The sequence below is a fragment of the Equus przewalskii genome, chromosome 19 (genome assembly GCF_037783145.1).
Source record: "Equus przewalskii isolate Varuska chromosome 19, EquPr2, whole genome shotgun sequence".
Taxonomy (NCBI): domain Eukaryota; kingdom Metazoa; phylum Chordata; class Mammalia; order Perissodactyla; family Equidae; genus Equus; species Equus przewalskii.
In genome coordinates this window covers 5,850,134-5,878,094 of record NC_091849.1, presented here as the reverse complement: position 1 = coordinate 5,878,094, position 27,961 = coordinate 5,850,134, and the positions used below count along the sequence as shown (strand labels likewise).

Sequence of the window (27,961 nt, the reverse complement as noted above, 5' to 3'; positions counted from 1 at the left end):
TTAGATATTAAGTCTTGATGAATCTTAAGTCTTGTCCTCAAGAAGTGAGCAGACAGCATCATCGTGGAGGCATACAGGATGATTTTGTTAGGTAGCATGGCCTCAAAGATGTATACAGGTAAACCAATGATCCGGAAGCAGCAGTAGAATCCAAAAACACCCTGGCACTCTCCTCCCAGCCCCATGCAATCTGGAGGCAAGGCAGAATCAAGCAGCTTCTTAATGGCTGTAAAGGAAGCACTGTCTTCAGGAGCAAGGCACATTTGAGTTAAGGCAAGTAGATGGAGGGTATGTCCTTCTAAGCAGTTGAAGGAATTTGGCCCAAAGAGGCCAGTAGAAAGGGTTGAGTTGTTTTGTTACTGGGATACTTGACTTGGAGTTGGGGAAGGAGGACAAAGCACAGGTATTTTTACAGGATGGTAAGCAGAGAAACCAGCATGTTGGGTGGTGATGAAGGATGACAGAAATGAAGGGTGTTATATCAACTGGTTTCCAGATCATACCTTTCAAATGTTAAAACCAACGTGAGCCTCCAAGTGCTAAGGAGGCTGAGATGATTATGACGTGCATTTGGCTGATAGTGGTTCTGGAAAGGGTGAAAGTGAAGCGGGACCTCAGGAATTACAGAGCTTTCATTACTGTTTGCTGTATTGTTTTAGCTGGGAAATAGTAATGGGTGTAAGAATCTCATAAGGGAGTTTGATCCTTGCAATGGTGAAAGGAAAGCCAGTAGAAGAACTTGTGTATACTTGGAGGTCTGATGGCAGATCGAAGGCAAAGTCTGGGATGGAAAAGAAAAGCTAAATGGGAATCTCCTGCACAAAGAAACTCTAAACTCTGCAAAGCTCCAGGAGGGTAGAGGGAGAGCGGTGATTAGGTGAGCAGCATAGCCTTACTCTTTCTGTGGATGCAGCCTACTTTCTCATAGTTGGTAGCTGTTGCTGTTGCCCTGGATGTGTTAATTTTTCATGCTTTATTTCAAACAGCATCTGACTCATATTAGGATCATCCTAATGTAAAGCATTGTGTAGCAGCTGGCTGCCATTTTCATTGAAGAATCTGCACATTTTTCTTTGAAATGTTCTTACTCAGTGATACAGTCAAGAGGCTGATGGCTAAAATGTGTTCAAGGGTAAATGGTCACCCTTAGTAGCAGTGAAAAAAATGTAAATGATAAAAACCAAGGCAGGAGCAGGATTGAAATAATTGATGGTTAGCTCTCTCCTACAAAATTGGAAGATTCAGCCAGATTTGTGATACCTTCAGAACATTTTGATCATTTGGAATAAGAATGCGTACAAATGAAAAATTCTTCATGCAGTAGGAGTTAATTTTATGGTTCTGAGCCAGTGCAGTGTCTTCTCTTGGGGCGAAAGAAGACACCTTGTATTTTAGACAGCGATAAAGGAGGAAGAGCAAGAAAGAGAGGAGGGAACCATCATGTCAGTCATGTCAAATGAGCATCCAAGATCAGAATGACAACTTTCAATTGCTTTAGACACATTTAATTTGAAGATCTAGAGCTTTATGCTTTTAGATATGGACTTTGGAGATTTGGGGAGACAAGAAGAATACACAGCAGAATATTTAGAATGCTGGACCTTAAGTTCAAGTGATATAAATTGTCCAGTGTCTTAAGCTGTTTTCTGATTTCGTTAAACTTTGGAAGAACTAGGTCTTTGCATTCCAAGCCATACTCCTTTTTTCCTAGCTATTCTGGGCTAGTCTCTAGCTTTTAGAAAAATGGATTTAGTAATGACTAAAAGTCCATGTGGCATCCTCAGTGAAGAATTAAAACAATGAGTGATTCCCTGAAGTAAATTCCTGTTATAAAACCAGTTCTGCATATGAAACAAAATATTAGAATTAAATTATTTTTTCCGCTCTCCACTCCCATCACCAGTAAAAGAGAAACTGTTTTGGAGGAATGTGTGAGTGGGAGGAAGAACAGTGGTGATGTGTTATATAAATAACCATTACGCTGGACAAGAAAATAAACCAGAAATTGCTTTTAGGTTACCTAGCTACTATCTAATATTTTGTTAGATTAGCAGCTATACATGAGTAAAATCTATATTTAATATAGTATATTAGTAAAATCTTCCCACATGCCTTTTTAAGTGAATGAGCCCGTTATAATATAGCGTCTGCTACTACAAGGATTCCATTTCCAATCACTGTGTCCCTAAGATTGATACTGAGCTCCCAGAAGCTCCTCTACAGATAGTCCAGTTGGTTCATGTAGGATTAAGATGACAGTCTCAGTAGTGGCTTATATCCTAAGAAGTGCAAGTTCCTAAACTATCTTCCATTCTCCGTTATGGTTCTTAACATTACAGGATTTCATTTTACTCTTGCTTTTAAATGCAAGTGGGCCTGATATTTGAATTTTTAATTTAAAATTTATTTTTATTTTAGAAGTTTATCTAAAACAAAATTAGTCCTCTCTCAAACAAAGTTTCCTAGTAAGTTGTATCCATCTCCCAACACCCTCCCCCCGCAACTCTCAAGGAATTATATCCCCCTTCTCTCATTTGTTTGCCTCTGATTCCATTCTTCTATTTCTAAATGTTACTAATAGTTTCATGTGAATTCTTTACCTGGTGTTTAAAGTTAAAAGCAGAGTCATCTGAGATTATGAAAGGACTAAGGAAAATCATGTCTGATGTGTCTGACTTGGGCTGCTTTTCTTAGTCCCTTGTCTTCAGTCTGGTGTAGATGGAGTGGGTGTAAGGGTTAGGGCCTTGACTGTCTGAGTGTGGGACCGTATCAGGTTAAGAACTCTTCAATTGTCCAGACTATTCTATGCTCTCTACACACATTGTGGTGTGACCCTAAGGACGCAGGATGAAGGTGAGGCCGTGATGTGAGGAGAGGGGAATACTGATTGCATTCAGGTATAACAAAAAGAAGAGCTTTCTCTTGTTGAGTCTTTCTGTGCACCAGGTTCTGTGCCACATTTCAGACACGCATTATAAAGCTTAATCCTCCCAGCAGCCCTGAGAGGTAGGTGGTATTGTGCCTATTTGACAGATGAGGAAACAAGCTTATGGTAAGAAGTTTGTCCAAATTCACACAAACAGTGGGAGCTGGAACTAGAATTCAAACCCAAGCCTGTCTGATTTGAAAGTCTTGCTCTTGACTGCTGTCCTGTATTGCGTGTAATTTATTGGGGTGGGGAGGTATGTGTGTGCGTATGTACACACTTTAAAGATGGAGAAAAGCATTTTGGTGTAATCTCTGCTCTTCACTGTGGTAGGATCTCACTGTGGATTTTTACATGTTATATCGCACAAGAGGAAGAAACAGCCAGAAGATGAGACAATTGGAAAGCTGACCAGAGTTCGGCATGGGTCACTCTCTTGGTGCATGCATCTGTGACGCGTCATTTCACCTCTTAATTCTTGCTTTGTCTCTGTATATTAGAGGTCAATTATCAATGTTAATGGAGGGAAGCAGACGTGAATAACTCGAAAGAACCAGTAATCTAAGGAGCATTTCAGTAGCAGTTTGCCATATATATGTGACTTGTTTGGGGTAGATTTATTTCCCTAAACCTGTTTACTTAGTCATCCCAGAATAGTCATGGATGGGTCTGTCCCAGGAGCAAAGATCAAAGTAGATTATCCATAGGAGAAGAATCAGACAGTTAATTCCTAAAGAAAAGCTTTTGAATTCATATAAAAGCATAGCTTCAGACTGCTGACACCTTTTCCTTTTTTTCCCTGAATTGATTTAGAACTTACGCTGTCAGGAGGATAAGAGATGCCTTCAGAGAAAATAAGAATGTAAAGGATCCTGTAGAAATTCAAGCCTTAGTGAACAAGGCCAAAAGAGACCTTGAAATAATTCGTCGACAGGTAAGATGGTTTGGTGTTGCACTATTTTTCATTAAGAGCTTTAAGCTTTGACATATCCCCCTTGATTGGACATCACTGCTTCGGTGTTTATAATTTACACCACAGGATCGTGAAACTCCGTTCCTTTTACTCATATAGACATAGAAAGGTGACCTATCATGTTACTGAATTCAAGGAGAACATAAAGGAAAATATCAGCTTTCTAGACTTTCCAGGGAATGCATCCTTCTGGGGAGCTGAATTCTCATAGTTTACTGGAGGCTAATGCTATAAGTATGGGAAACTTTAAAAAATTTGTCTCTTTGTAAGATCCATTACACATTTATAGTGGATAGTCAAAGAGTATAAATATATTCTACTTTTCCTAGTATTTTTAAATAATTAAAAATATTGCCCTTTTCTTGAAGACATCATTATGGGTGATGAACCTAAATTTTATTGCCACTTGGACAGCACAACTGCTTAGATACTGACCCCATAAAGGCCCCTGGAAGGTGTTTTTGTTTTCATCTTGTAGAAGTGCCAGGGATCACCTTGATTTGTGCTTGCTTTTCTCTTTCTCATGAGGTAGAGTGGAGCATCTGCAACAGCATGGTCTCCTGGGTAATGTGATATGTCCATCTTTCTGCAAAATTAGTTAATCCAAAGGCTAAAGTAGCCTGCTATCGATTGGTTTTCTCACTATCTAAAGAATCTTTGATTTGGCAACAATTATTCTCTAAGCTCCATTTCTGCTTCCATTCGTTTTTCTCTCTTATTTGCAGTAAATTTGTTTATAAAGTGTAGAGGGGAAACCCCTCACCATTTTCCTAAGTTCTGCTAGTGTTTTGGAAAGGGCTTCTTTAGCATCGTCAGGAGGTGCCATCCTGGCTGACATTATATCATATAATATATTGACATATATATATATATCAGAGATGTACATATATCTCTGACCCTTCTTAATGCTTGTCTCTAAACAGAATTCAAAAAAGAACCATATTAAAAACTCTAGTTTTCATTTTATCTCAAAATTAAAAGTCTTGTTATATTGTCTGCATAATGGAACAATCCCTTCCAGAATAACATTTCAGATTCTGATAACTCATTGAGTTCTACAGTTACCTAGCGATAGAAGAACTTTGCCACATTCGGACAAGCCTGGGAAATGATCTTTAACTAAAGGCATGAAAAGATAATAGGAGAGTCAGAAAAAGACACCGATCTGCACATTTGCATATACTTTGATAGCGGCAGATATACAGTTGCTGTTTCAAAAACTTTAGAATGATGGCATTTTCCAGTGATTGAATTTTATGGGCTTCTTTAGCGCTGGAACTTGGAAAAACAATCAGCCTGCGTCCTTATTTTGCATAAACTTAGAGAGGTTCAAATTTTTGGCACTTTGCAGTGTAGAAGCTGGTAAGCATCTCCAAAACAGGCTGGTTTTATCTTTTAGTGTAAGCTTGCTCAGAGTAGAAACTGCTTAGAGAAGGAGACCTGTAAGTAATCTGTGCCACCTTTTCTTCTGTTATATAATTGTCCAGTCACCTCTTAGTTTGAAATGCTAAAACTACCCTTTCAAAAAACAAACAAACAAAAACCCTAGACTGGGCCATCTTCACACATCCCCAGTAAATTCACACTTGAAACAGACTCAAACAGTAGAGCTGCTGGCATGTGCTGGCGTCAGGGCGCCCTCCCCAGGACAGCCTGGCAGGTGCACCTTCCTTGATGGTGGGAAACGCATGCTGCCTACTTGCAGGCCAGGGCTTCCATATTAACCAGTAGAGCAGCAAGTGATTAGGTTATCTCTGAGGACCCTCCTCAGAGAAGCCCTGACAAATGAAAGCATTCTCATTCCATTGGAGAACTGGTTAGCCAGCTATAAGACAGCAACTGGGAAGTTTCTCTTCCCTTCCCTTTCACATCAAGACTATTCCTGAATCCAAGCATAACATTTGTCATCGTTAGCTTCTGAGACGTAGTAGACTCCTGAGCCACCATGCTGTCAGCTGGTATAAGTTGACATTGGCCTAAAGGCCTAAAATGAAGTAGCGTCGGTATTTTTTTTGCACTGACCACTATAATAGCCTTCTACTTTCCTCCCTGTTTTCCCCCCAGTAGTCTGTTCTTCACATGCTGCCAGAGTGATTTTTTTTTCCCAGGGAAAGGTTTGCCCAAAGCTAACATCTGTTGCCAATCTTCCTCCTCTTTCTTCCTTTTCCCCCGTGAAGCACCAGTACATAGTTGTGTATAGCTGTAAATTCTTCTAGTTCTTCTATGTGAGCTGCCACTACCGCTTGGCTACAGACAGACGAGTGGTGTAGGTCTGCACCAGGGAACCAAATCTGGTCCACTGAAGCGGAGTGTGCCAAGCTTTAACTGCTAGGCCATCAGGGCTGGCTCCAGAGTGATCTTTTTTAAAAGGAAAGTCAGAGCAGGTTACACTCCTGCTCAAAACCCTCTAGGGGCTTCATAGCACCCTGACAGTAGAATCTGAAGTCCTTACCAGTTCACAAAGGCCCTCATTGCTCTAGTCTCCCTCATTCACACCCTTTCAGTTACCTTCTTGCTGTCCCTGGTGCACCCCCACCTTGTTCCCATCTCAGAGCCTTTGTACCTCTGCCTGGAATAGTCTCTCCCGAGACCTTCACATAGCTCACTTCTGCCTTTCACTCAGGCTTTTACTCAGAGTTTGCCTTATCACAGAGGGCTTCCCTGACCACACTATCTAAAATAGCCTTCTTCCGGGGGCTGGCCCCGTGACCAACTGGTTAAAGTTCTGCTCCACTTCAGCAGCCCAGGGTTCACGGGTTTGGATGCCCAGTGCAAACCTACTCCACTCATCAGCCATGCTGTGGAGGCATCCCACATTCAGAACAGAAGAAGATTGGCACAGATGTTAGCTTAGGGCTAATCTTCTTCAAGGAAAAAAAGAGGAGGATTGGCAATGGATGTTAGCTTAGGGCCAATATTCCTCACAAAAAAAATTAAAATAAAATAGCCTTCTTCCCTCTGTCACTCTGTCCCCTTACTCTGCTTTACTTTTCCTTACAGCATTTATCAATACTGAAAACAACATTACTTGTTGCCTTGTCTGTTTCCTCCTCTTCTTTGAAGACAGGGAGGTCACCACTGCCTGGTGGGCAACAGTGTGGGCTCTGGGGCCAGCGTGCCTGTGTTCATATCCTGACTCAGCCTACTAATTATGTGACTTTGAACCAGACATTTAACCTCTTGGTGCTAATACAAAATGCAGGTGAAAACAGGCCCAACTTCATGGGTTACAGCGAGGACAGAATAAGTTAATATATGTAAAGCCCTTAGAGAGATGCTGCCGTGTGGTAAACACTTGCTATTGTTGTTATCCAGAGGGTCTAGAACAGCCTCACATAGAGTTTGCTCTTATTATCTGTGGACTAAATGGATATATGAAGTTTTTCCCCTGAGATCAACCATACATCTCAGACAAGGGGTCTCTGCCACCAAAATTGTGGTATCTTGCTGGCTTCCCAGAACCTCTCTTCAGAGAGAGTGAACCCTGAGAGGAAAACAGAAATCTGATGAGGATCCTGAGACATTACCCTCAGGCGCTGTAATATCCTTCATATCAAATCCCTCTTCCACTTGAGTACTTGGACCAGAGACCCTCCACCAGGATGCACATCTGTCTCAGCGCCACTTTTCCAGGGATGAGAAACCCACAGACATCTTTCCAGCTGCCAGATGTGCACATCTGTACAAGCAGTACTCAGACTGAAATCCTCCATCTGACTTTCTCCTCCCTCAATGCTGTTCCTAATTCCCTGCTTTCTAGTCAGTCTTTAAAGTGGACCTTGCTTTCGACAGATGTTTCTTCAGTCATTTCAATCAGCTGTGATGCTAATGATACAACCGTAAGCATGGTAAGATTTTGCAATTTTAAAGAAGTCTCTGAGCAAAGATTTTCTTCTCTTTCTTTTTTGGGTAGAGAAACCAGGATTCAAAAAAGCTGGATGCCTTGTCCACAGCCACATGGCCAGACCTGAGCTCAGGTCTTCTAATTCCTTAGAGCAAACTCAGAAGTTTAAGGACGAGAGCTCCTGAGTCAGTGGAAACTGAAGGATAAAGATATTCCTAAGTCATCCTCCCATTTTGTTCTCAAGATATTTAAGGACCACATCAACCTAGTTCAGCCTCTCCTCAGAGATATTTAGTCTTCATCATGGTGACTCTGAAGGATTCTAAATAGCATCAGCATTTCTTATTAGCCTTTCACACCACTCCTAAGGATTACTCTGATTTCAAGAAGTAAAGTGGCAGATTGTTTTTCCTCCATTATGAGCAAGTCATTTGTTCACTCTGCGTAATTATGACCCACTGAATAAAAGCCTGGCATCACTTGTTCTTCCCTTGACCTTCTTGGACCAGCTCTCCCCTTGAAAATTGTAATCCAGTCTGTCAGTCTCTAATCCCTTTCCAGCTACATGCATCCATCTCATACCCCAAAACCAGCAGAGTTTTCTATAAACCTTTCTATAAACTCCCATTATTTTCATATAAAACAGTTCTGTAAAGACGGATTGACCCTGGCAGCTTGTATGAGTTCTTCCTCTCTGCTGAAGCAAGTTCTGGACTAGCCCCCACTAAACCCAGCCTCCCTATCTGCTTCCCAAGCAGGATCAGAAAGTTCAAGAGACTTTTTGTGTATGTGCCAGATGGTGTCAGAAAGGATGCACAGAATCTGGGCTGTGTGTAGGGTTGGACAAAACAGCTCTCACACCATCTGGGCAGCAAGGAAGCACCTAAGGACTTTCCACCTCAGGCAGTAGACAGGGCTCCTTGCGTGCTTCATGTCAGAAGCAGAGGCAAGAAGGTCAACCAGACTTTGCTTTTGTCTTTGTTCTTTTTTGCATTTTGCTTTTCTGAAGGTATTCCTTCTGAGTCTTATTTATAAGGCATTAATTAGAATAACTGTCAGTTAATCACCCCCACTTATAGCTCTGCAGTTCGTCATATCCCTTTGGATTTTAAACAACCATAGCGTGCCTTGTTTTATATCACTACTTCTGTGCTCTGTAACTTTGCTGCTCAAAGTGTCCTGTAAAGACCCGCAGCATCAGCTGTTGCCTGGGGGCCTTCTCTCCCTGTGTAGTTCACAGAGATTTGGTGTTCACCAAAGAGAAAATATTTCCCAAGCATTCTGAAATAGAGTTGTAATCTTTGCTATGTACCTAGCTACACAGCCACACATCTGTGAGAGGAGAAGAAATAGAAGAGACAGTTGGGAATGGGGAACTCTATAGCTGCAGCAATGGAGTATTTGCCAGACCTCTATTTCTGTACTTCAGCAAGATTTCCTTGAATATGTGAATTAAGACTGACTGGAGGAATATTCAGTGAAATCCTAATTGTGTAGCAACTTTTTCTTAAAACATGGTGAAAACTAATATATTTCTGTGCAAAGTTTGGGTTTATTTACAACTATATAATGCTATCAGTGTTCATTAGAGGGCATCCTATGAAGATGACCCTTCAGTTCTTCTAGATTCTCATATAGCAGCAAACCTAGGTAACAGAACTTGGGGGGAGTGTGTGTGCGTTTTATAGACCTTTCTCATAGGTAGTTAACCAGATAAAATCATGATCTCTAGGAAAGGAACAAATATTCTGTATTGAGAGGTTCCCAACCACTAGCTTAAGTAGGCTAGTGGATTTAGCACTAAAGTTACATCCACATAATGTTTGGTTACCCTACCAGGGATGGAATACATGTATACTGAATATGAAAGTAAGGACTACATCCAACAGAACAAGTTGGATGTGACTTAACTATTTGGATGAAGATGAAGAAATACATTGTTACTGTAGTATGTAACTGTACGGTGAGAAGATAAACTGGATATTTTCTGATTCTGGATAACAGCAAAGGTTTTAGAGTCATCCCAGTCTTGCCAGGAGCTTTTCGGTGATGACGATTTTATATCACCTTGGCTGTTCTTAAGCTAATTTTCTTTTTTAATGAAGCAATTCAAATAGTGGATGTATCAGACCCAGAACTGTGACCCTGGAGTTGTAAGTGATTGAGAGCAGGCATTATGTATGATCATTAAAGATAGCAGGGAAGGGGTTGATATTATAAGTAGCATGCATTTTTGTTAGCCTGAGTATGTGTGTGTGTGAGAGAGAGATGAAGCATTTTCAGTGTTTCTTAGCTTACACTTAATTATCGTATTTGTAAATCACTAAAAGCAAAATAATTTGTCCAGTTTATTGGCATTTTGTGTGGTGGTAGATGAGAGTCTCTGAAACTGTATTTTTTTACTTTTATTTGCTATTTTATGGTTTAGTCTTTAAATGACCATTCAAGAGAAATGTCCACCAGTTACTTTTTAATGTGCCTGTTCTGAGACGAGAAGCTAGTGAACGATGGCTGTCTTCTCTCACTGTCAGTCACCGCAGCATCCACCCCAGTGCCCTGAGGAGTGGTTAAAACTTGAGTTAAATTAGTATCTTACCCACAGCTCTCATCCTTTAGAGCAGCCTGTGAAAAGGTAGGATTGTTTTAGATCCTTTGGGGGAAAAGTAATAGTGCACTCTCTGTCTCTCCTCTTGTAGACGTTTAGTTTAAGTACCATTTTGCTAGTTTGGAGGAATCTCAAAAATTTACTTGGCAGTTGTTTTGACGGAGTAAAAGAAAGTTAGTCCCTACATTAGGAGCTTTTAAAAACGTGAAAAGAATTAAATACACTATTCACAATCGTCAAGAGGTGGAAGCAACCCAAATTTCTACAGATGGATGAATGGATGAACAAAATGTGCTACGTACATACAGAGGAATATTATTCATCCTTAGAAAGGAAGGAAGTTCTGACACATGCTACACCACAGATGAACCCTGAGGACATGATGCTACATGAAATAAGCCAGTCACAAAAAGACAAATACCGTATGATTACACTTAATATTAGGTACCTAGAGTAGTCAACTTCATAGAGACAGAAAGTAGTATGGTGGTTGTGAGGGGCTGGAGGAAGCAGGGAAATAGGAGTTGTTTCATGGGTGCAGTTTCAGTTTTGCAGGATGAAAAAGTTCTGGAGATCCATTTCACAACAATGCGAATGTTTTTAACAATACTGAACTGTACTCTTAAAAATGGTCAGGATGGGGGCTGGCCCCGTGGCCGAGTGGTTAAGTTCGCGCGCTCCGCTGCAGGCGGCCCAGTGCTTCATTGGTTCGAATCCTGGGTGCGGACATGGCACTGCTCATCAAGCCACGCTGAGGCAGCGTCCCACATGCCACAACTAGAAGGACCCACAACAAAGAATATACAACTATGTACCGGGGGGCTTTGGGGAGAAAAAGGAAAAAATAAATAAATAAAATCTTAAAAAAAAAAATGGTCAGGATGGTAACTTTTTTTTTTTCACAGTAAAAAATATTTCCCCTTCCCCTCCAAGAAAAGAATTATAGCTAGTCATCATTTTTTCTCTTAATTGGGAGAAATAAAATTAAATGCTTCAGATACTGATATTTGAGGGTGGGATGCTTAAGTCATTTGAAGCTTGAACAAGTGGATTTATATCTGTGAGCCTTCAGTTTCTTATCTATAAAATCAAAGGATTATACTGTGATTCCTAAGGCTAGGTCCAGTTCTAGAATTCCATAGTTCAACATTTCAAGTAAATATCTGGCCCTACTTTATTTGCAGAAACTTACTGATAGATTTTAGAGTAAATTACTCTGTGCTCACCTTGCCTTGACCATTTTTCACCAGTATCTTAACTCTACAGACTTGGGCTATAAATGAGCAAAGTTTTAAGCCAGCTGTATACTTATACCATCATAAATTTCAAAACTTCTCAGGGTCTCACCTTTCTGTTTCAAGGAAAGTCAGAAAATTGAATTATTTTATGAAGGTTGCTAGCACCTCTGCTGTTAGCCTTCTTCCTTTCTGGTAGAAGATACGTGTCCAGTACTAGAACATACCTCTGAGCAGCAGCAGTTGAAGAGCAATAATGTGATAACTGATAGGCAAGAGAAAGATTAAAATGCTTTCCTTAAGCCACACCTTAATGTTAACGCTGGTTTCTTCTTGAGTTAACTTCTCCCTACTCCCTGGCTGGCTTCTCAGCTACATTAAACACAACCTGCTAGATAAATCAAATGCACTGTATTTTTTGTAATTAGTGCCCACAGTTTCTTTCCCTAGATATTTGAGTGCCCACCCTGTGCCACCTAATTATGAATTGACTTTATAAGCTTTTTGAAGGCAAAGTTGGAATGGAATTATGAGGTCCATCAGAACCTTGTAGAAGTTCTTTCTCATTTTGGCTCTTTGGAGACAAACCCCTCCTCTCCATCGTAGATCCCATCTACTCACTCATTAACTAAAACAGAAATAAAGAGTTTAAAAGCACATCCCAGCAGTACTTTCTCATGTACCTGTATAGATCAACTAAGATTAAATCAAAGGATCAATCTACATATTTAAAATATAATAATAAAGCAGAGGCAAAGAAGATTTAAGTGTTCTGTCTTGGACTTCAATAAAAATCCTCAGGAAATCAACATGAATTTGTATACAATGACCAGAATTGTCCCCTAAGTGAACCCTGTATTTTTGGGGTATATGAATTCTTTGAAAATGAATGAAAAATTCCCCAGCTCCCATCAAAGTTTAAGAAAGCAAGACAGTGAGAAGAGTGTTTAGTTTTATAACTTGGCCTATGTATGACATTCATTTTTTCAGTCTGTTCAATATATAATTCCTCTGCAGCTATGAAAAGACTTCTTCATACAAGAATTTAAACTAATATCCTCCCTCTCTGCTTTTTCTAGAAATTCCAGTAAGTCCTTAAGTGTGGGGCAATAGTATTTCCACAGTTGTCATTCCTGTTGAGAAAATGCCTCTCAGTTGGAGATTGCCTATTAAATTTGCTTGATTCCTCCAAGGTTGACATGCACAAAACAAGATTCCATTTCCTTTCTAGAAGAAGCCTATCTACCTCTGCATTTTTCATATACAATAAAGGGGGGGAGGGTTTTGCATATTTGCATGTTCAAAACAGCTCATGAAGAAGGCGGTAGTAATGCCATTTATAGGAAAGCATTGCATGAGTTTCGTTTGGGAATTTTTATTATCCTTCTCCCGCCTAGTCCACTATAGCTGTTCAATCTTGAATTCCTTGAAGAACTATTTTTGTTACTGAAGCATCTAAAATAGAAGTAGGTATCATCAGCTCTGGAGCAGAAAGTACATTGATCTCATGGGTAAGAGGTGGCAGTTCTCATCTCGGCTCTGATAGTAACTTACTGTGTGATCTTGGGCAAACTGTTTATTTGCCTTATTTACCACATCTGTAAAGGGACGATTTTATTGATGAAGATGATGATGGTGATGGTGATGATGATGTGTGCTTGTTGTCAGTGTTGGTTCATTGTGCCCTCTCAATGCACCAGCACTACGTACTGAGCACTTCTAATGCATTGCCTCAGTTTCTCTTAACAGTCTTGTGAGAAAGATACTATTATCTTCATGTGTTTCATAAGGAAATTCAGACTTGGCGTGTTTGAATAATTTTCCCAAGGACACACAATTAGGAGAATGGTGAGCCCACATCTATTCTCACTTTTTAGCCAGCTCGTAGAAAAGGGTTCACACCATGAGTGGCCTTAACTTAACAGAAGGTAAGCAAGATGTTGGAGATGAGAGAAGGCAAGATGTGTGTTTCTTTTTCTAATTGTTCATTTAGAACTCTTATTAGAGGCTAACGGCTTACCTTCTGTAGGCTTATTAATAGTTTATCCCTAGGAGCTAGAATCCTTTATCATTTCTCAAAAAACTCTTTCTCATTCTCTCTGCCTTCAAAAGAAAAAAAGATACAGAAACCACAGTCTGAAAATGTTGAAGTTCAGCCACCTTATTTAAGAAGTGTTTGCTCAGAATTTCCCCATAGATCTGAAGGTTGCAGCTCCAATTGTGCTTTTCCTGACAAGCTATCACTGAAGTGCCCTTCAGTGGAAACCTTTTGATGCCTTGCTGCTTGGCTTGTCCTTTCAAGTAATCAGAGTTAATTCCAGTCATGCTTTTGCAGGAGATCTTCTCCCCAGATGACAAAGGAACAATGTCACATCTTTTAGGAAGGGCAGTAGAAAGAGCTCACCCCTGTTTATGTTAATTTGTGTTTCTTACCACATCCTCTGAGATGGCAAGGAGGTAGTGACCCCCCATGCCCAGTGTGTATATGAGGATGTGTACTCATTTCCTGAGCACTTGATGCCTGCAGTTGAATTTTTTCAAATTCGATGGGTTTTATCTGTATATATATGAAGGATAGTTTCACTGGTGCTATTGGGAAGATTTCTCATGATTTAATATCAGTCTAAAAACTGTTGTTGTTCTACTCAGAGGTGTAACAGGAGTGGTGGGTAAAAGAAGAGAAGAGGTTTTGAACAAGATACACCTAAATTTCAATCCTAACACTTATTAGGTAACTCTCTATCCTTGGTCATGATATTTAATCTCTCTTAAAACATTATCGTCATTCAATTTTTCTACTAAAGGCAAAGAAATGCCAATCTTAAGTTAATGTTAGTTTTTTACTTGCTGTGTTTTTGAAATACCAGAACGAAATGAAGTGTCAGAAATTTTCTCTCTTCCCCAATCTGGTAATTAAGGCTGTCATTTTATGGATTGGTTGGGTATAAATAATCAAAAGGCGCTAAAAATTCTCTAAGATGTGGTACTATAATAATCTTAGTTTTATTAAGTAATGCTAGTGCATAATTAAATCAGCATTTTAAATATTTTCCTTTTCTTCAAACATTTCCACTTCGTAGAGCCTAAGAGGTACTTCTCTTCTCCCTACCCGTCTCACCTCCTTACTGTAAAAATAGTACCAACGTAGAGGTCACATGGACTCCCCTTCAGAGTCTGTCACAGATTAGTGATAGCATCACCAGAGTCCTTGACCCATTAGACCTCATCTGTAAAAAGTAAGGAATTGAGTGCATTGGTTTTCAGGGTCCTAATAGCACAAGAATTTTTTTATGAATCTACTGTATTTAAAAAACCTAAGTTTGACTGCTTTGTTGAGATTGGATTCGGGGTTTCTTTCATGAGGTTATGCCATTTCACTACTAAGTGAGTGTGTTCCAGAATTGCCTACACAGAGATAGACATGCTATAGGAGCTCAGTAAATACTCAATTACTGAACACTCACTGGCCCAGGAGCCAGCAGACCTGGACCCGCTACTGGCTAGCAGGCAGTCATATACCAGCTTCCTCCTGTGGTGAGAAGAGGGTCCCACTATGGCTCTCTAAGGTCCCTTTCACACCTGATATTTTCTGATTCTGAAAAATAATTGATAATGGTTGTTAGGTCCCAGAAACATACCTGTGAATGTTGGATTTTGACCAAGGGTGAGTTATGTCACTGACCTCTATTTACTGAATTGACTTTAGAAAGAAAACTGGATTGCCCAGAGCTCACAGGCAGCATGTTTTGTTGAGCATGGGGGAGTAACTGGGTTATGTAATGCTGAGTTACATAAGGTTGGTTCTTCGCAGTCAGCCTCAGCAGCAGGACCAATTCGAGAAAAGCCCTTGGCTATACTTTGTAAAAGCTTTTAACACCCACTGGTGGCAGAAATGTTACACGGATCCTGGTGACTTCAGGAGGCTTGTGAGCTGTGAACAGAACCTGCCCTTTCATACAGGTGACAGATCATAAATTCCATATTTACTAATGAGGCTTTCTTCACTGGGACTCAACAGACCTTCTGAGGAGGAGGCCAGAAGAAAGAGCAAAATGAGATTCTTCCTCTTGCTTTGAATCAGGATCTGTCTTAGCTGTGCCAGACTTACTGTTTTGTTTTTTTCAATAACTCTCAGCTATTATTTAAAATTTGCAGAATATTAAGTATTTTTATTACTAGAAATATTTTTTAAAACTGAGCCCATATTTTCTATAAGACATTGCTCACTTTTTTTTCTATTCCAGGCAGTTTAGGGAACCATTAGGCAAACAGCTTCCTCCTGTCTTTTTCTGTCTGTATCATGCGGAGCCTGTCCCATGGACAGTCATACTTCATGTCCTGCCTTTGCAGCATTGCAATTGCTTCACGACTGGGGGTAACTTAGTCTTTCTTCAGCTGGGCTGTGGGACCCCTGAGGGCTAGGCTTTCCATGTCCATTGGACCAGCACAGCACAGGGTGCCCAGTGCATGCCCAGTGAACTTGTTTCTGCATTCACCAGCTCCCAGAGGGAAGGCCTTTGATGCCCTTCTTCCCCTTTCTTGCCTGCTGAAATCTTGTTGTCTTCTGGGCCACCAAAACACTGAAGTGTGGCTGTACATCATTTATTACATGGCTTTGCACTGACATGGTAATAAGTCATCTCTGCCCTTAGCCTCTGACCTTCCAGAGAGACAGGGTTGTTTTCTTGTTCACCCTGAGACTCCCAGTGCCTCATAGATGTACTAAGCACTCCATTAACACTTAATAGCTTGGTAGGAGAACACAGAAGGAAGAGTTTTAAACTGAAACTCAGAAGGACTGGTTCCAGCGCAGGCTCTGCCTCTGACTTGCAGCGTGAGCAGCAGACTTGGCCTTTCTGACCTGAGGTTTTCTAATGTGTGAAGATACCTACCCTGTGTACTTGGCATCTTAGTGAATACAAAGTGAGATAACCGTTCTGACGCCCTCTGAAATCAGCAAAGCCACTCACCAGCAAGTAGAGTTGACCTTCACTAACCAACTCTCAAACTGAAAATCCTGCTCTGGCTGAGGAAGTGGCCCTCTCCCTTACCAGAAAGGAAGCCATGAACTCCTGGAAATTAGCCTATGGGCTCTGCCAGAATAAGCTGAAAACAAGAGGTGATCTGATGAGGTGAATTGCAGCAGTATGAAATGAAACTCTTTATCATTGTATTTTCTTGCCCCACTGGGAGGCATGAAAGGCAAGGGGACTAAGGAGTCAGGAGTAGTTTTAAATCTTGGTTGTCACTCCCTAGTTTTATGAATTTAGGAAAATGACTTCCAGTGAACTCATTTTCCTGTTCTGTAAAATAGCCATAAGTGTTCACACTTTGTAGGAAGTGAGAAATGTGTTTTATAAAGCATGCAGCACAGTGCTTGGCCCATGGTAAATGTTCAATAAATGAAAGATAGTTGCAGCTTCATCCATGCTTCAGATTGTTTTTTCCATGCTTCTTTTAAAACCTGGAGTGCTGAAATAATGGAGCTGCACCACAGTTTGGTTTCAGACCCCTAAATATTCAGAAAGGGAGTGCTGCTGGTTCTCTTTCAGGCAGGTCCGTCCTCAGTCCTCAGTCTCCACTGTGCTGACTCGAGAGGCTGTGCTAACCTGCAGGCTCCTGGCATAGGGGACTTGTAATATAGGCCTGACTTTCCCAAATGCTTTTCAGTGCTTTCAGTGGAACTGTGAAGACTAAATTCCAAGTGACAGTTTCTGTATGAAATATTTATCACGTGCCAATAAAAGTATATCCACCAAATAGAACTGGGAGGGCAAAAGGGAGATTCAGTCTGCATAATCTTACTTCCTTACTTTAAATCTTCCCATCGCATTGCAGACTATTAGGCAGTGAAATGAAAGAAAGGCTACAGGAAAATGAAAATAGCAGGTAGGGCAAGTTGGTGTTTGGAAGTGAAAACCGGAGGTGCCTTAATTTGAATAAATAAAGGTGTCCTCAAATTTGGAAGAGGGGAAGCAGAACCAGGAGCCCTTAATAGGCTGAGGATCAGAGCAAACTGGACAGGTAGAAAGATCTGATTCCATAGTGTCTTTTCGTCCACACTCATATACAGAGAATAGTGCCTGATAAACAAGGTACGTCTTAGCAGAGCAGGGGTGAGATTTTCCTTAGGTTTCTGTAATACTCATCTCAGAGAATCTGTATTGCTAAGCATTATTGAGTGTCCACTGGAATGTGTTACCAAAGTAGGAGCAGAGGGGGCTAATAATGGAGAGTATCTGAGGAATTTGTTTTCTAAGGACAGATGAAGGGCAGACTTCATGTGTCCATGTTCTAACACATGCCTACGTAGAGGTAGACAGGTAATGAGAGTTGTGCATTTGGCTTCTCAGTTTATTAGGGGGTTTTTTGTTTGTTTTTTTCGAGGAAGGTTAGCCCTGAACTAACACCTGCCATCAATCCTCCTCTTTTTGCTGAGGAAGGTTGGCCCTGAGCTAACATCCATGCCCATCCTCCTCTACTTTATATGTGGGATGCCTGCCACAACATGGCTTGACAAGCGGTGCTAGATCCACACCCAGGATCTGAACCAGCAAACCCCAGGCCACTGAAGCAGAATGTGCGAATTTAACCACTGCACCACCAGGCTGGACCCTATTAGGGTTTTTTACCCTTGCCTCCTTGAGGACAGGACTGTGTCTATCCTCACACTTAGCCACAGTGCCTTACACGCTGATACAGCTTAGAAAATATTGCTGAATGAATTATATGCTTTAATTTTAAGATTTTTTTTTTTTTCCTTTTTCTCCCCAAAGCCCCCAGTACATACTTGTATATTCTTCGTTGTGGGTCCTTCTAGTTGTGGTATGTGGGATGCTGCCTCAGTGTGGCTTGATGAGCAGTGCCATGTCCGCACCCAGGATTCGAACCGACGAAACACTGGGCCGCCTGCAGCAGAGCGTGCGAATTTAACCACTCAGCCACGGGGCCAGCCCCGTATATGCTTTAATTTTAAAGGACTGAATTATATATCCTTGAATTTCCTAGTAGTGGCTCTGTGTCATTCACTCTATTTATGGCATAGCTTTTATCAGCAAAGCAAGAAGTCTTACTTGAGCTAACTAAATTGTATCCGTAACATGGAACAATAATTAAAACCATATAATAGTTCTCTCTTTGCAGGCAAATGGCACCCTTGACACGCATACAACTTACAACAATCTATTCATATCTTCTTGGGAGAATTAGGCAGGAATAAAGAGAGTGGCATGACCAAAGCAACTTTGGAAAGGCCTGTTGTAGCAAGTAATGCTTGCCCAAAGATTTGAATGAAAAAGACTGCTGACTTAGGCTGCTTGTTTTTTCCATTGCCTACTTCTTCCTTTGGCAGCCTGTTGGGGTGGCATAAGGTTCATATTCCTCTTGTTTGTGTAAGGAGATTGGAAGCTGGGACATCAGCCTTGCCTGTCTGCTCAGTTCTCTGGAGCTTCATGGAATAAAGGTGCTGTAAACACAAAGATCCTCACTGTGATATGGCTTTGCTCACCTTTACCCTGTGGGAGAACTCTGTTGATGTGAATTCAGACATGCCTAAAAATGTAGGATGGTCAAATGCAGTAATGTTTTTGCCAGGGTACTTTGTTTAAACAAATCCATTATGAAAATTCAGATTACCAACAAAATGTAATTTGAGGTTGATTGAGCACCTATAAAAACTAATTGTGGTTATGGTTATTCACTGACTATGGAGAGAAAAGGGGTTAACATGTCATCATCTCCTGCTATTTGCCACATGCTGTAGGCATGGGTCATTTGATTTATAACTGCTCTGCAGAGTTTTCTCATTTTACAGGTGAGAAACTGAGGCTCAGAGAAGTTAAGAAACCAGCTCAGGGAGATTAAGACCATGGAGGCTTGAGACTCCATAGCCAGTATTGGTTGAAGCCAAGATTTGGGCTGAGTTCTCCATCGCTGTACCATGTTGCCTCACAGTAGAATCCTTAATTGCATTTTAATAAAATTAATTTTATAAAAATTTGATTTAGGGGGACCGCCCCATGGCATAGTGGTTAAGTTTGGTGCACTCCACATCGTCAGCCCAGGGTATGTGAGTTTGGATCCTGGGCACGCACCGGACCTACACCACTCATCAGCCACACTGTGGCAGTGACCCACGTACAAAATAGAGGAGGATTGGCACAGATGTTACCTCAGGGCTAATCTTCCTCAAGCAAAAAAAAAACAAAGGAGGAAGATTAGCAACAATGTTAGCTCACGACAAATCTTCCTCACCAAAACAAAAAACTTTTGATTAGAATACTTTTGTCGCCTTGGAAACCCCTTTTAACTGAGAGCCATTGATTGCTCCAAGTCAAGGAGTGGGTCTCTGGGAAAGGCACCCGCCGCCCTGTGATTCCTGAATCCCCATGCCCTGGGTCCTCAGGTGCTCACAGAGAGAAATGAGGCGCAGCGACCCTGAGCCCTTAGAGCTCTTACAGCTTTGCTGCAGGCAGGATCTGAAAGACAGACTATTCCCTCTGAAAGCAGCAAACATTTACTCTGGAGGTGAGCCAGGAGGCCAGACCCCGAGTGAGCAGAGGCTGAAAGGAGGATGAAGTCTGACCAGTGAAATGACTCACTCAAAGAAAAGGAATAGTTTGTGGCATGAGCAAATCAGAGCCCCTGCCCCCTAGATGATGGCCAGTTGAGGCTTTAGTATGTTGCCAGGCCACGGTCAGGGATCTGAAGTGTTTGGCTAGATGGGGAAGAGCATGTATGCCTGTCTGTGCACTTGTCCACACAGGACCCTTCAGGTAGATGGTACCAAGGTTTGCCAGATTGCTCGTGCCCCTTCCTGGATAGTGAAAGGAAGCTGAACGAAGACTAGTGCATTCCACGTCAGATACCTGTGTTATACTCATCTACTCATCTCAGCTACTTTAAATCATACACAAGTGAAGTTTTCCCTTATCGAAGCACTTTGTAATATTTGGAAAGAAAAAATATAACCAATCTCTACACAGCCATAATATGTTCCCCAAGAAAAAGAAAAATTTTCTTCTTAGTTTTAAAATGTTTTGTGCCTAGGGTATTGTAGTATACTTGGAATTTAGGTGAACTCAACTTTATATTTTAAATTGCATTACTGGGGTGACCAAAGCCTACTGGGCCTTTAGCAGCATCTTCAAAGACGGGATCTACTCATACTAGTGGTTCTCAACCTTGACTGTACATTAGATCCAGCTGGGATGCTTTTACAAATCCCTATGACCAGGCCCCTCCATACCAACGGCATCAGTATTTTTAAAGCTCCCAGGTGATTTGAGAACCAGAGTTTGTGCTGAGCTAGGGAAGGACCCTAAGCAGGTCTCCCCAACCTGTGACCCTGTGCAAAGTGCATGTTCTCCAGAAGGCTAGTCCTGGAGGCAAATTGTCTTTGACTTTGTGACTACTGATCTCTAGATCTCTCTAAATTTTGTTCTGAGGATAATTTTTATCCTGTCTCACTTTTTACAGAGATTCAGACTGTTTAAGTTCTCTAACAAATTAAACAGTGTAACTCTCTCTTTTTATAACTGAAAATCTCATGTGCTCCCTTCTAGGAAGGAGTGCTTACTCCTGGTGATGCTCTTTGCAGTTCAGGCTGATGTTCCAAGACAATATTCTTAACCGAGTGGAATTACAAGGCTTAGTGTCAAAAGCATGGCAGAGATATCTGCTCGGGAATGAAGTCCTCATCTCAGGGAAAAGTTATTTAACATTCTTTTGGGGGCATTTTTTAGGGCAACTGCGAGTTGCTGCTCATATAAATTGTAGCTCATCCGTCCTACACTTCTGATTGTCACATAAACCCTGGCAATAAGAATATCCTCAGTGTCCTGTATGTTCATAGCAGGCATTTTCCCAAGTTAGAGTCCAACTTTAGGTAAAATTATTAAAGGCGTCATGTAGCTTCTCTCCTTTCAGGAGGACTATATAGAAAAAAAGAAGATACATTAATATTAATATAAAAGCTATCTACCGAGAAAGATACTTGTAGAATTTGTTCAGCCCTTCAAGATAGTTGATATGAGTATGCTTTCTCCTTTGGTCTGTTTTGAAACTGTCTGCAGCCCTCAGCTGCACAAGTTGTCCTCAGCATCTACTCTCAGATCACCTTGGGAGGAGCAAGGAGACCAGTGGAAGCAGAGCAGGGCAATGGCTTTTGGGAGCCGGCCCAGTGATAAATGCTAATTAACACACTGGGCCAAATGTTCTAGCACTCAAAAGAACCAGGCTAGTGTACCAAATTTTTCTCAATCAATTGTCTGGAAGTTTCCTAGTCTGATTTTTCTCAACTCCAGAATCACTCAAGGTTCAGCCCATTGATGAAACAATCTGAGACAGTTTCACTGGGGGCTCAATCTGTTCTTCCCTAGTGAAGGCCAATACTGTATAAATTTCACTAGATCATGTGTTCTTCAACTTGCTGGAACATTCAGTGTATGCCTTTTTTCTTTAAATAAGAGCTTTGTTGAGATATAATTCACATACCATAAAATTCGTCCATTTAAAGTATACAATTCAATGGCTTTTAGTATATTCACAGAGTTGGCAGCCATCACCACAGTCATTTTTAGAACATTTTCATCACCCCAAAAAGAAAAGAAATGCCATACCCATTAGCAGTGACCCCCATTTCCCCCCAACCCACTTTCCCCTAACCCTAGGCAGCCACCAATCACAAAGGATTTACCTGTTCTGGACATATAAGTGGACTTTATGTTTGTGACTGGCTTCTTTCACTTAGCATAATGTTTGCAAGATTCTTTCATGTTGTAGCATGTATTGATACTTCATTCCTTTTTAATGCCAAATAATAGTCCATTTTATGAACATATCACATTTATCCATTCATCAATTGATGAACATTTGTTTCCACATTTTTGCTATTATGAATGATGCTATGAACATTCATGTGCTCAAAGGAACCAGGCTAGTACACCAAATTTTTGTCAAGCAATTGTGTGGAAATTTCCTAGTCATGTGCTAATTTTTGTGTGAACCTATGTTTTCATTTCTCTTGGGTATATACCTAGGAGTAAAATTTCTGGGTCATATGGTAACTCTAGGTTTAGCTTTTTGAAGAACTACCAGCCTGTTTTCTAAAGTGGCTACTCTGTTGTACATCATCAGCAGCAGTATATAAAGGTTCTAATTTTGCCACATTCTTGCAAACACTTGTTATTATCTGTTGTTTTGGTTAAACCATCCCAATGGTTGGGAAGTAGTATAGCATATACCTTTTGTGCATAAAAACAACCAGATTTAGATTGGTAAGCTAACTTTGACCTACTTGCTCTTGGAACATTCTAAAGAAGGTTAAGATTTTTTTAAATTTTTGTTTATTTATTTTGTCCACATGAACCTTAGACCAGTCCTTCTTCTCTATATCTAAACTCCAGTTCTCTGTGGACTGAGAACCAGTTTAAGCCCTTGCTGACTTTACAGTGCTTATAACAGATGGGTATGGTTTGGCAATGTGATTTGGGTAGCCAGGTGTGGATTCAGATGACCTGAAGCTCTGGATGAGAATGCCTGTCTTTTATTGTTCCATGTAGCCCTCCCTAAGCTTTGAATGAAGAGAATGAGATTCCCAGATAGACAAGGATAATGTGCTTTGCCTTTCAGAGAACCTCATAGAGTTCTTTCACATAGTAGGTGTCGAGCTGACTTTTTCTTTGAACTCTAGCTTAGACCTCCTTATGGCTACGTCAGTCAGTCTTTTTTATATCCTTACTCTTCTTTACAGAGCTGATGAGGTTTATTCCTTGAAACGTCATATTTGGTCTTCTTTTCATGCAAACTGTTGACCTCTGTGTCTAGTAGATATTTGCATTTGGGTGTTTTACCAGAACATGAAACCCATCATGACCAAAACATACTTAGTTTTCTTCCTTTCCCCTTAAACTAATTTTCCTTCGCAAATTCCCAATATCTCCATTCTCTTAGTAACCCAGGCTCAAATCCTCCCTCACCCCTGTACATAAAGAATGGAGCCTTGATTGTTTATGTCTTCTGTTTAAAATAAATCTAAGACTCTTTTCAGGTCCTCCAAAATAGGAAACATTAAAATATTTTCTAAGATAATACCCTAAAAACTCCCTTTTTCTTTAGGTTCTGGCTTGGCATGTGTTCTTCACTTATATAATCCGGTCCAACCAAGTCAGGTGCTTGGCCCACCCTTTAGCTAAGTCAAGGCGGTCACGTTCTTGGACTTCTCTTGAGTCTTGTCCTTGTCTGCTTTATCATGAATCACCAGTAAGCGTTCTGTTTTTCCTGAGGACTTTACTTGAGGTTTTGTGTTATATAATCCTGTTGACTAGATGCTCTTTTGTTTAAATAATCTCACTTTTAATGTGAAAGCACCCTTTGTTTCCTGGCAGCCCAATTTCCCAGGACATTTATTGTGCTTAGATGTATATTGATGGGCATTGCTCTCTAACTGCTTGTGTCAAAGCACTTTGGGAGGCTCCTCAATCTTGTGCTTTTTTAATTGACATCAATAATGTTTTTGCATTTATCAATATTTCCTAATTGCCAAGTTATAACAGTGGAACTTCTATAATAAATCATGCCCACAGATATCTTCAGACATTAGGGCTTAAGACTTCTGTCAATATTTTGATGTATGATAAATTGTTTTTATGAGGATTTTTTTCCTATGAGAAAGGAGGAACTGTACAGCAAGAGACAGAATTGAGTCATTGTCACCATATAAAATTAAGTTAAAGAGCCAAATCATTCCTATGAAAATCGAAGAAAGCTATTTCCCAAGCCAGTACAATATATTCCCATAAAGTTCAGTGTCACCGTCCAAATGAATGCTAATGTATCTCCCCTGAGAGTAATGTGCTGTGCCAAGGATCTGCCTGAAGAAGGAAATTTTCACAGAAGAACGGTGAGCACTTCTACAAAGAAGGAAGCGTTATCAACTCATTTTTCAGAAGAGTAAACTAAGGCTTTATGAGCTGAAGTTACTTGCTCAGAATCACACAGTGACTTTGCAAGGCTAGGACTCAAACCCAGAGCTGTAGGAGTCCATGACTGGACTCTTCACCTTTCAGGGACAAACTTGACCAAACCCACAGGAGAGGGAGACCCAGGTGTTGAAGGGCTGAATCCACGTCATCTGTTGAGCAGTTAAAGGCTCTAGAATGTTTGGCTTAGAAAAGAGATGAATATAAAAAGCTTGGGAAGTCTGTCCTCCTATGCCTGAAAGACCATCACATGAAGGCGGGTTAGTCGTTGTCTTCTGTGCATCCAGACAGCAGGAGAGGGCCCGGGCCCAGTCCTCTGACGTGATGAGGGGAGTATTGTGGAGCCACACTGCCCCCAGCAAATCCCAGCTCAGCCACTCATCAGCCTCTGTCCTGGGGCAAGTTACTTGACCACTCTGTGTTCCAGTTTCCTCAGCTAAGATGGGAGTGATGACAGTACTTCCCTTATATGATTGTTTGAGGATTCAATGAGTTAATATACGAACAGTATTTATGATGGTGCTTGGCACATAGTAAGTGTGATATAAAGGTTTGCTGTTACTACATTATAAAGCCAGACTAGGTGTGAGGAAGAGTTCTTTAAGAAATCACTCAACATTTATACAATAATTCTGGAAATCTTTATGTACTAGACATTAGGATACATCAATAAATAAGACAGATCTAGTCCCTGGCCCTGCCCTCGTGGAGCTTACATTCTGTATTAAAGAGAAAGGAAATTTCTATGTGAATCAATAAAATAACCACTCAGCACCTATACGAGCCTCTTCTGAGATAGTGACCCCTGTCCTTTTCCCTAATATCAGTGAAGGTGTCCAGGCAGAGGCTGGCAGAGGTCACTGTGAGAGGGGCTTCCTGCTGTGGGATTTTATAATGTTCCTAACATCTCTGCAAAACAAGGTTAATTTAATGCAACCAGTGATCAAAACAGCAATGTGAATGTTTCTTTACTTTAAAACTGTCATCCTCTAGATTGCCAAGGTGAGGTGGGTACACCTCAGGGTAATCCTGTAAGGCAATCCTGGGTACAAGAAGGAATATGGGACTTCTGCTTATAATTTTTATCTCATCTTTTAAACTGTACATTCTTGTATATATTTTATAGCATGCCTAATTTAGTAGCACAGGAGCACATGTGGATAATTTTTAAATAAATATAAATATATATATAAACATACATAAAGGTTGCATGTATAAACATTTTGCTAATGAGATAAAAAATTTAAAAAGCTTAAATCGTACCACTATAAGTTTTACCAAAATACCTGAGCTTTGTAAAGCCAGAAGCTATTGCAATAATGAAATGGTATTTTTATATTTTCCTTATTTCTGATTTGGCCATTTATGGACAATTTTCAACTTTAAAGATAATGGTTTTCCACATGAATGGAAAAATCTATACTTTCACCCCTACAGAAGAGCTTAAAAAAAATGATAACACTTGACATTTTTATAAGACTTACTGGTTTTATTGCATTTAATCCTCCTTGGAGCCCATGAGATAGGTATTATACCCACTTTGGAGATGAGGGAACGGAAGATTTTAGAGGTTATACCCAAGACTGTTAGCACCTCATTTTGCCAGAGAACGTAAATTTAAAAACTTAAGGACTGTAAAGTTGATGCTCATTACTAGCAGTACACCAGGGAGTACCTGTTACCATGGGTCAAGGTGAATGCTCACCAGTTTCTCATGTTGCTAGAAGAAGGATTGTAGCTATTTTTTGTTATTATTGCCATCCTCTGCTCTTACCTCAGGGCAAAACCTTGTCAAGTATGTATCCTAAGATTTATTAGGAACCTGCAATGAGCCAGGCCTTCAAGGAGCTTTCAGTTTATAAGAGGAGGTAACATTTCTTTTCGAATCCCCAAATTGGGAGCATCAAGTTGACTCTTAAATACAGGCAAATTTCAATTTGGGAGATAGTCTCCGTGATTTACTCCCCCTGGGTGACAGAGTTACTTCTTTTCAGGCCCCAAAGATAGGGTTTTGTGATGGTTGATTTTATCTGTCAACTTGCCTGGACCAAGGTGCCCAGATATTTGGTCAAACGTTATTCTAGATGTTTCTGTGAAGGTGTCTTTGGATGAGATTAACATTTAAATTGGGGGACTTAAACTTGGGGGTAACGTGTGTTACCATCCCTAATGTGAGTGAGCCTCATCCAATCATCTGAAGGTCTTAATAGAACAAAAGGCTGAATCCTCCCCACCCCCCGACACCCACCCAGGCAAGAAGTTGTTCTGCCAGCACAGGGCCTTTGAACTCGAACTGCAGCTCTTCTCTAAGTCTCCAGTCTGTCGACCACAATCAAGTGAGACAATTCCTTAAAATAAATCTCTTTCTCTATATACACACATCCTCCTGGCTCCGTTTCTCTGGAGAACCCTGACTAATACAGGCTCTAAGCCTGTTGAGGCCGGGCATGGCCTACTTAGCATACTTTTAAACTTTCTGATGGTATCTCTGTTAGAGCAGCTGAAATTAAGCTTGAACCATTAATTTTGCTCCTTCTTTGCGTTAAAATGTGGGAGATAATAAGTACCCGGGCGCTATACGTTCATTTTCCCACTTTCCTTAGCTTTGTCCTCTCCTTCCTAACCAAACCGTACATGCAAGCTTTGATTGGGAGGCTCCTTTAAGTCACCCGTAGTCCTCTCTGTCAGACTTTCCAGGGGCCTTTGCTGATTGACTGTGTTTCAGCCTAGGGAGCTTGTCAGGGCCTCTGGTCATCTTTCCGTGGCTGCTTCTGTCTCAACCATAGACATGGTCTCTTGTTACTTAGATTACTAATTAGAGAGCAACTTTCGTTTGCCTTTTTAGCACTTCTGACAAGCTAGGAAACTACTTTACTGCCTCTACATACACACCCTACCACCTGACTTCACTTCTCTAAGATTCCCTGCTGCCTCTTTTTCAAAGACCAGAACAGGAAGAACAGAAGTGCTATATACAGAATCTCTCTGCTAACAGTCTAGCACTCTTCTTTCTGGCCGTTTTTCTCTATCTCTTTCTAAAGATTATATGCTTTGGGAAGAGTCCGAGAACCCTGCCCTTACCTTACATGTTTCTTCAGTTGGAGTGGCTGAGCTCCAACTTGAAATGGTCTTCAGAAATACTGCTTGTAATAAAGCTATCAAGCCATTTTTTTTAATGCATCATATGGGAAAATTATCACATCCCATGAATACATAGAGATGCTAAAGATAGAGCTTATCGCTCAGTCATAGGAGAGGAAAGTGACTGTAACTCCAGGTTCTTTTTGTCATGTCAGCCCTCCTGTTTGCTTGTTCAAGGAATCTTGCATTTTAGGCCTTCTCCTGTAGGACTCCATGCTTATTACATATGTCTACCAAACTACAAACCAGGCAGCTGT

At 40.8% G+C, this 27,961-nt stretch overlaps 1 protein-coding gene across 9 annotated transcripts in view; it reads left to right on the top strand.

Annotated features, from left to right (window-relative positions):
- Positions 1-27,961, top strand: part of LYRM4 (LYR motif containing 4) — a 192,755-nt gene that overhangs the window by 44,152 nt on the left and 120,642 nt on the right. For 8 of the 9 annotated variants that reach the window (XM_070585066.1, XM_070585068.1, XM_070585069.1 and 5 more), the window contains one exon: positions 3,740-3,860. The exons of the other annotated variant lie outside the window; for it this stretch is intronic. In XM_070585066.1, coding sequence (XP_070441167.1) covers positions 3,740-3,860 — 121 coding nt within the window. The remainder of the gene's footprint in view (positions 1-3,739; positions 3,861-27,961) is intronic. 9 annotated transcript variants of the gene reach the window in all.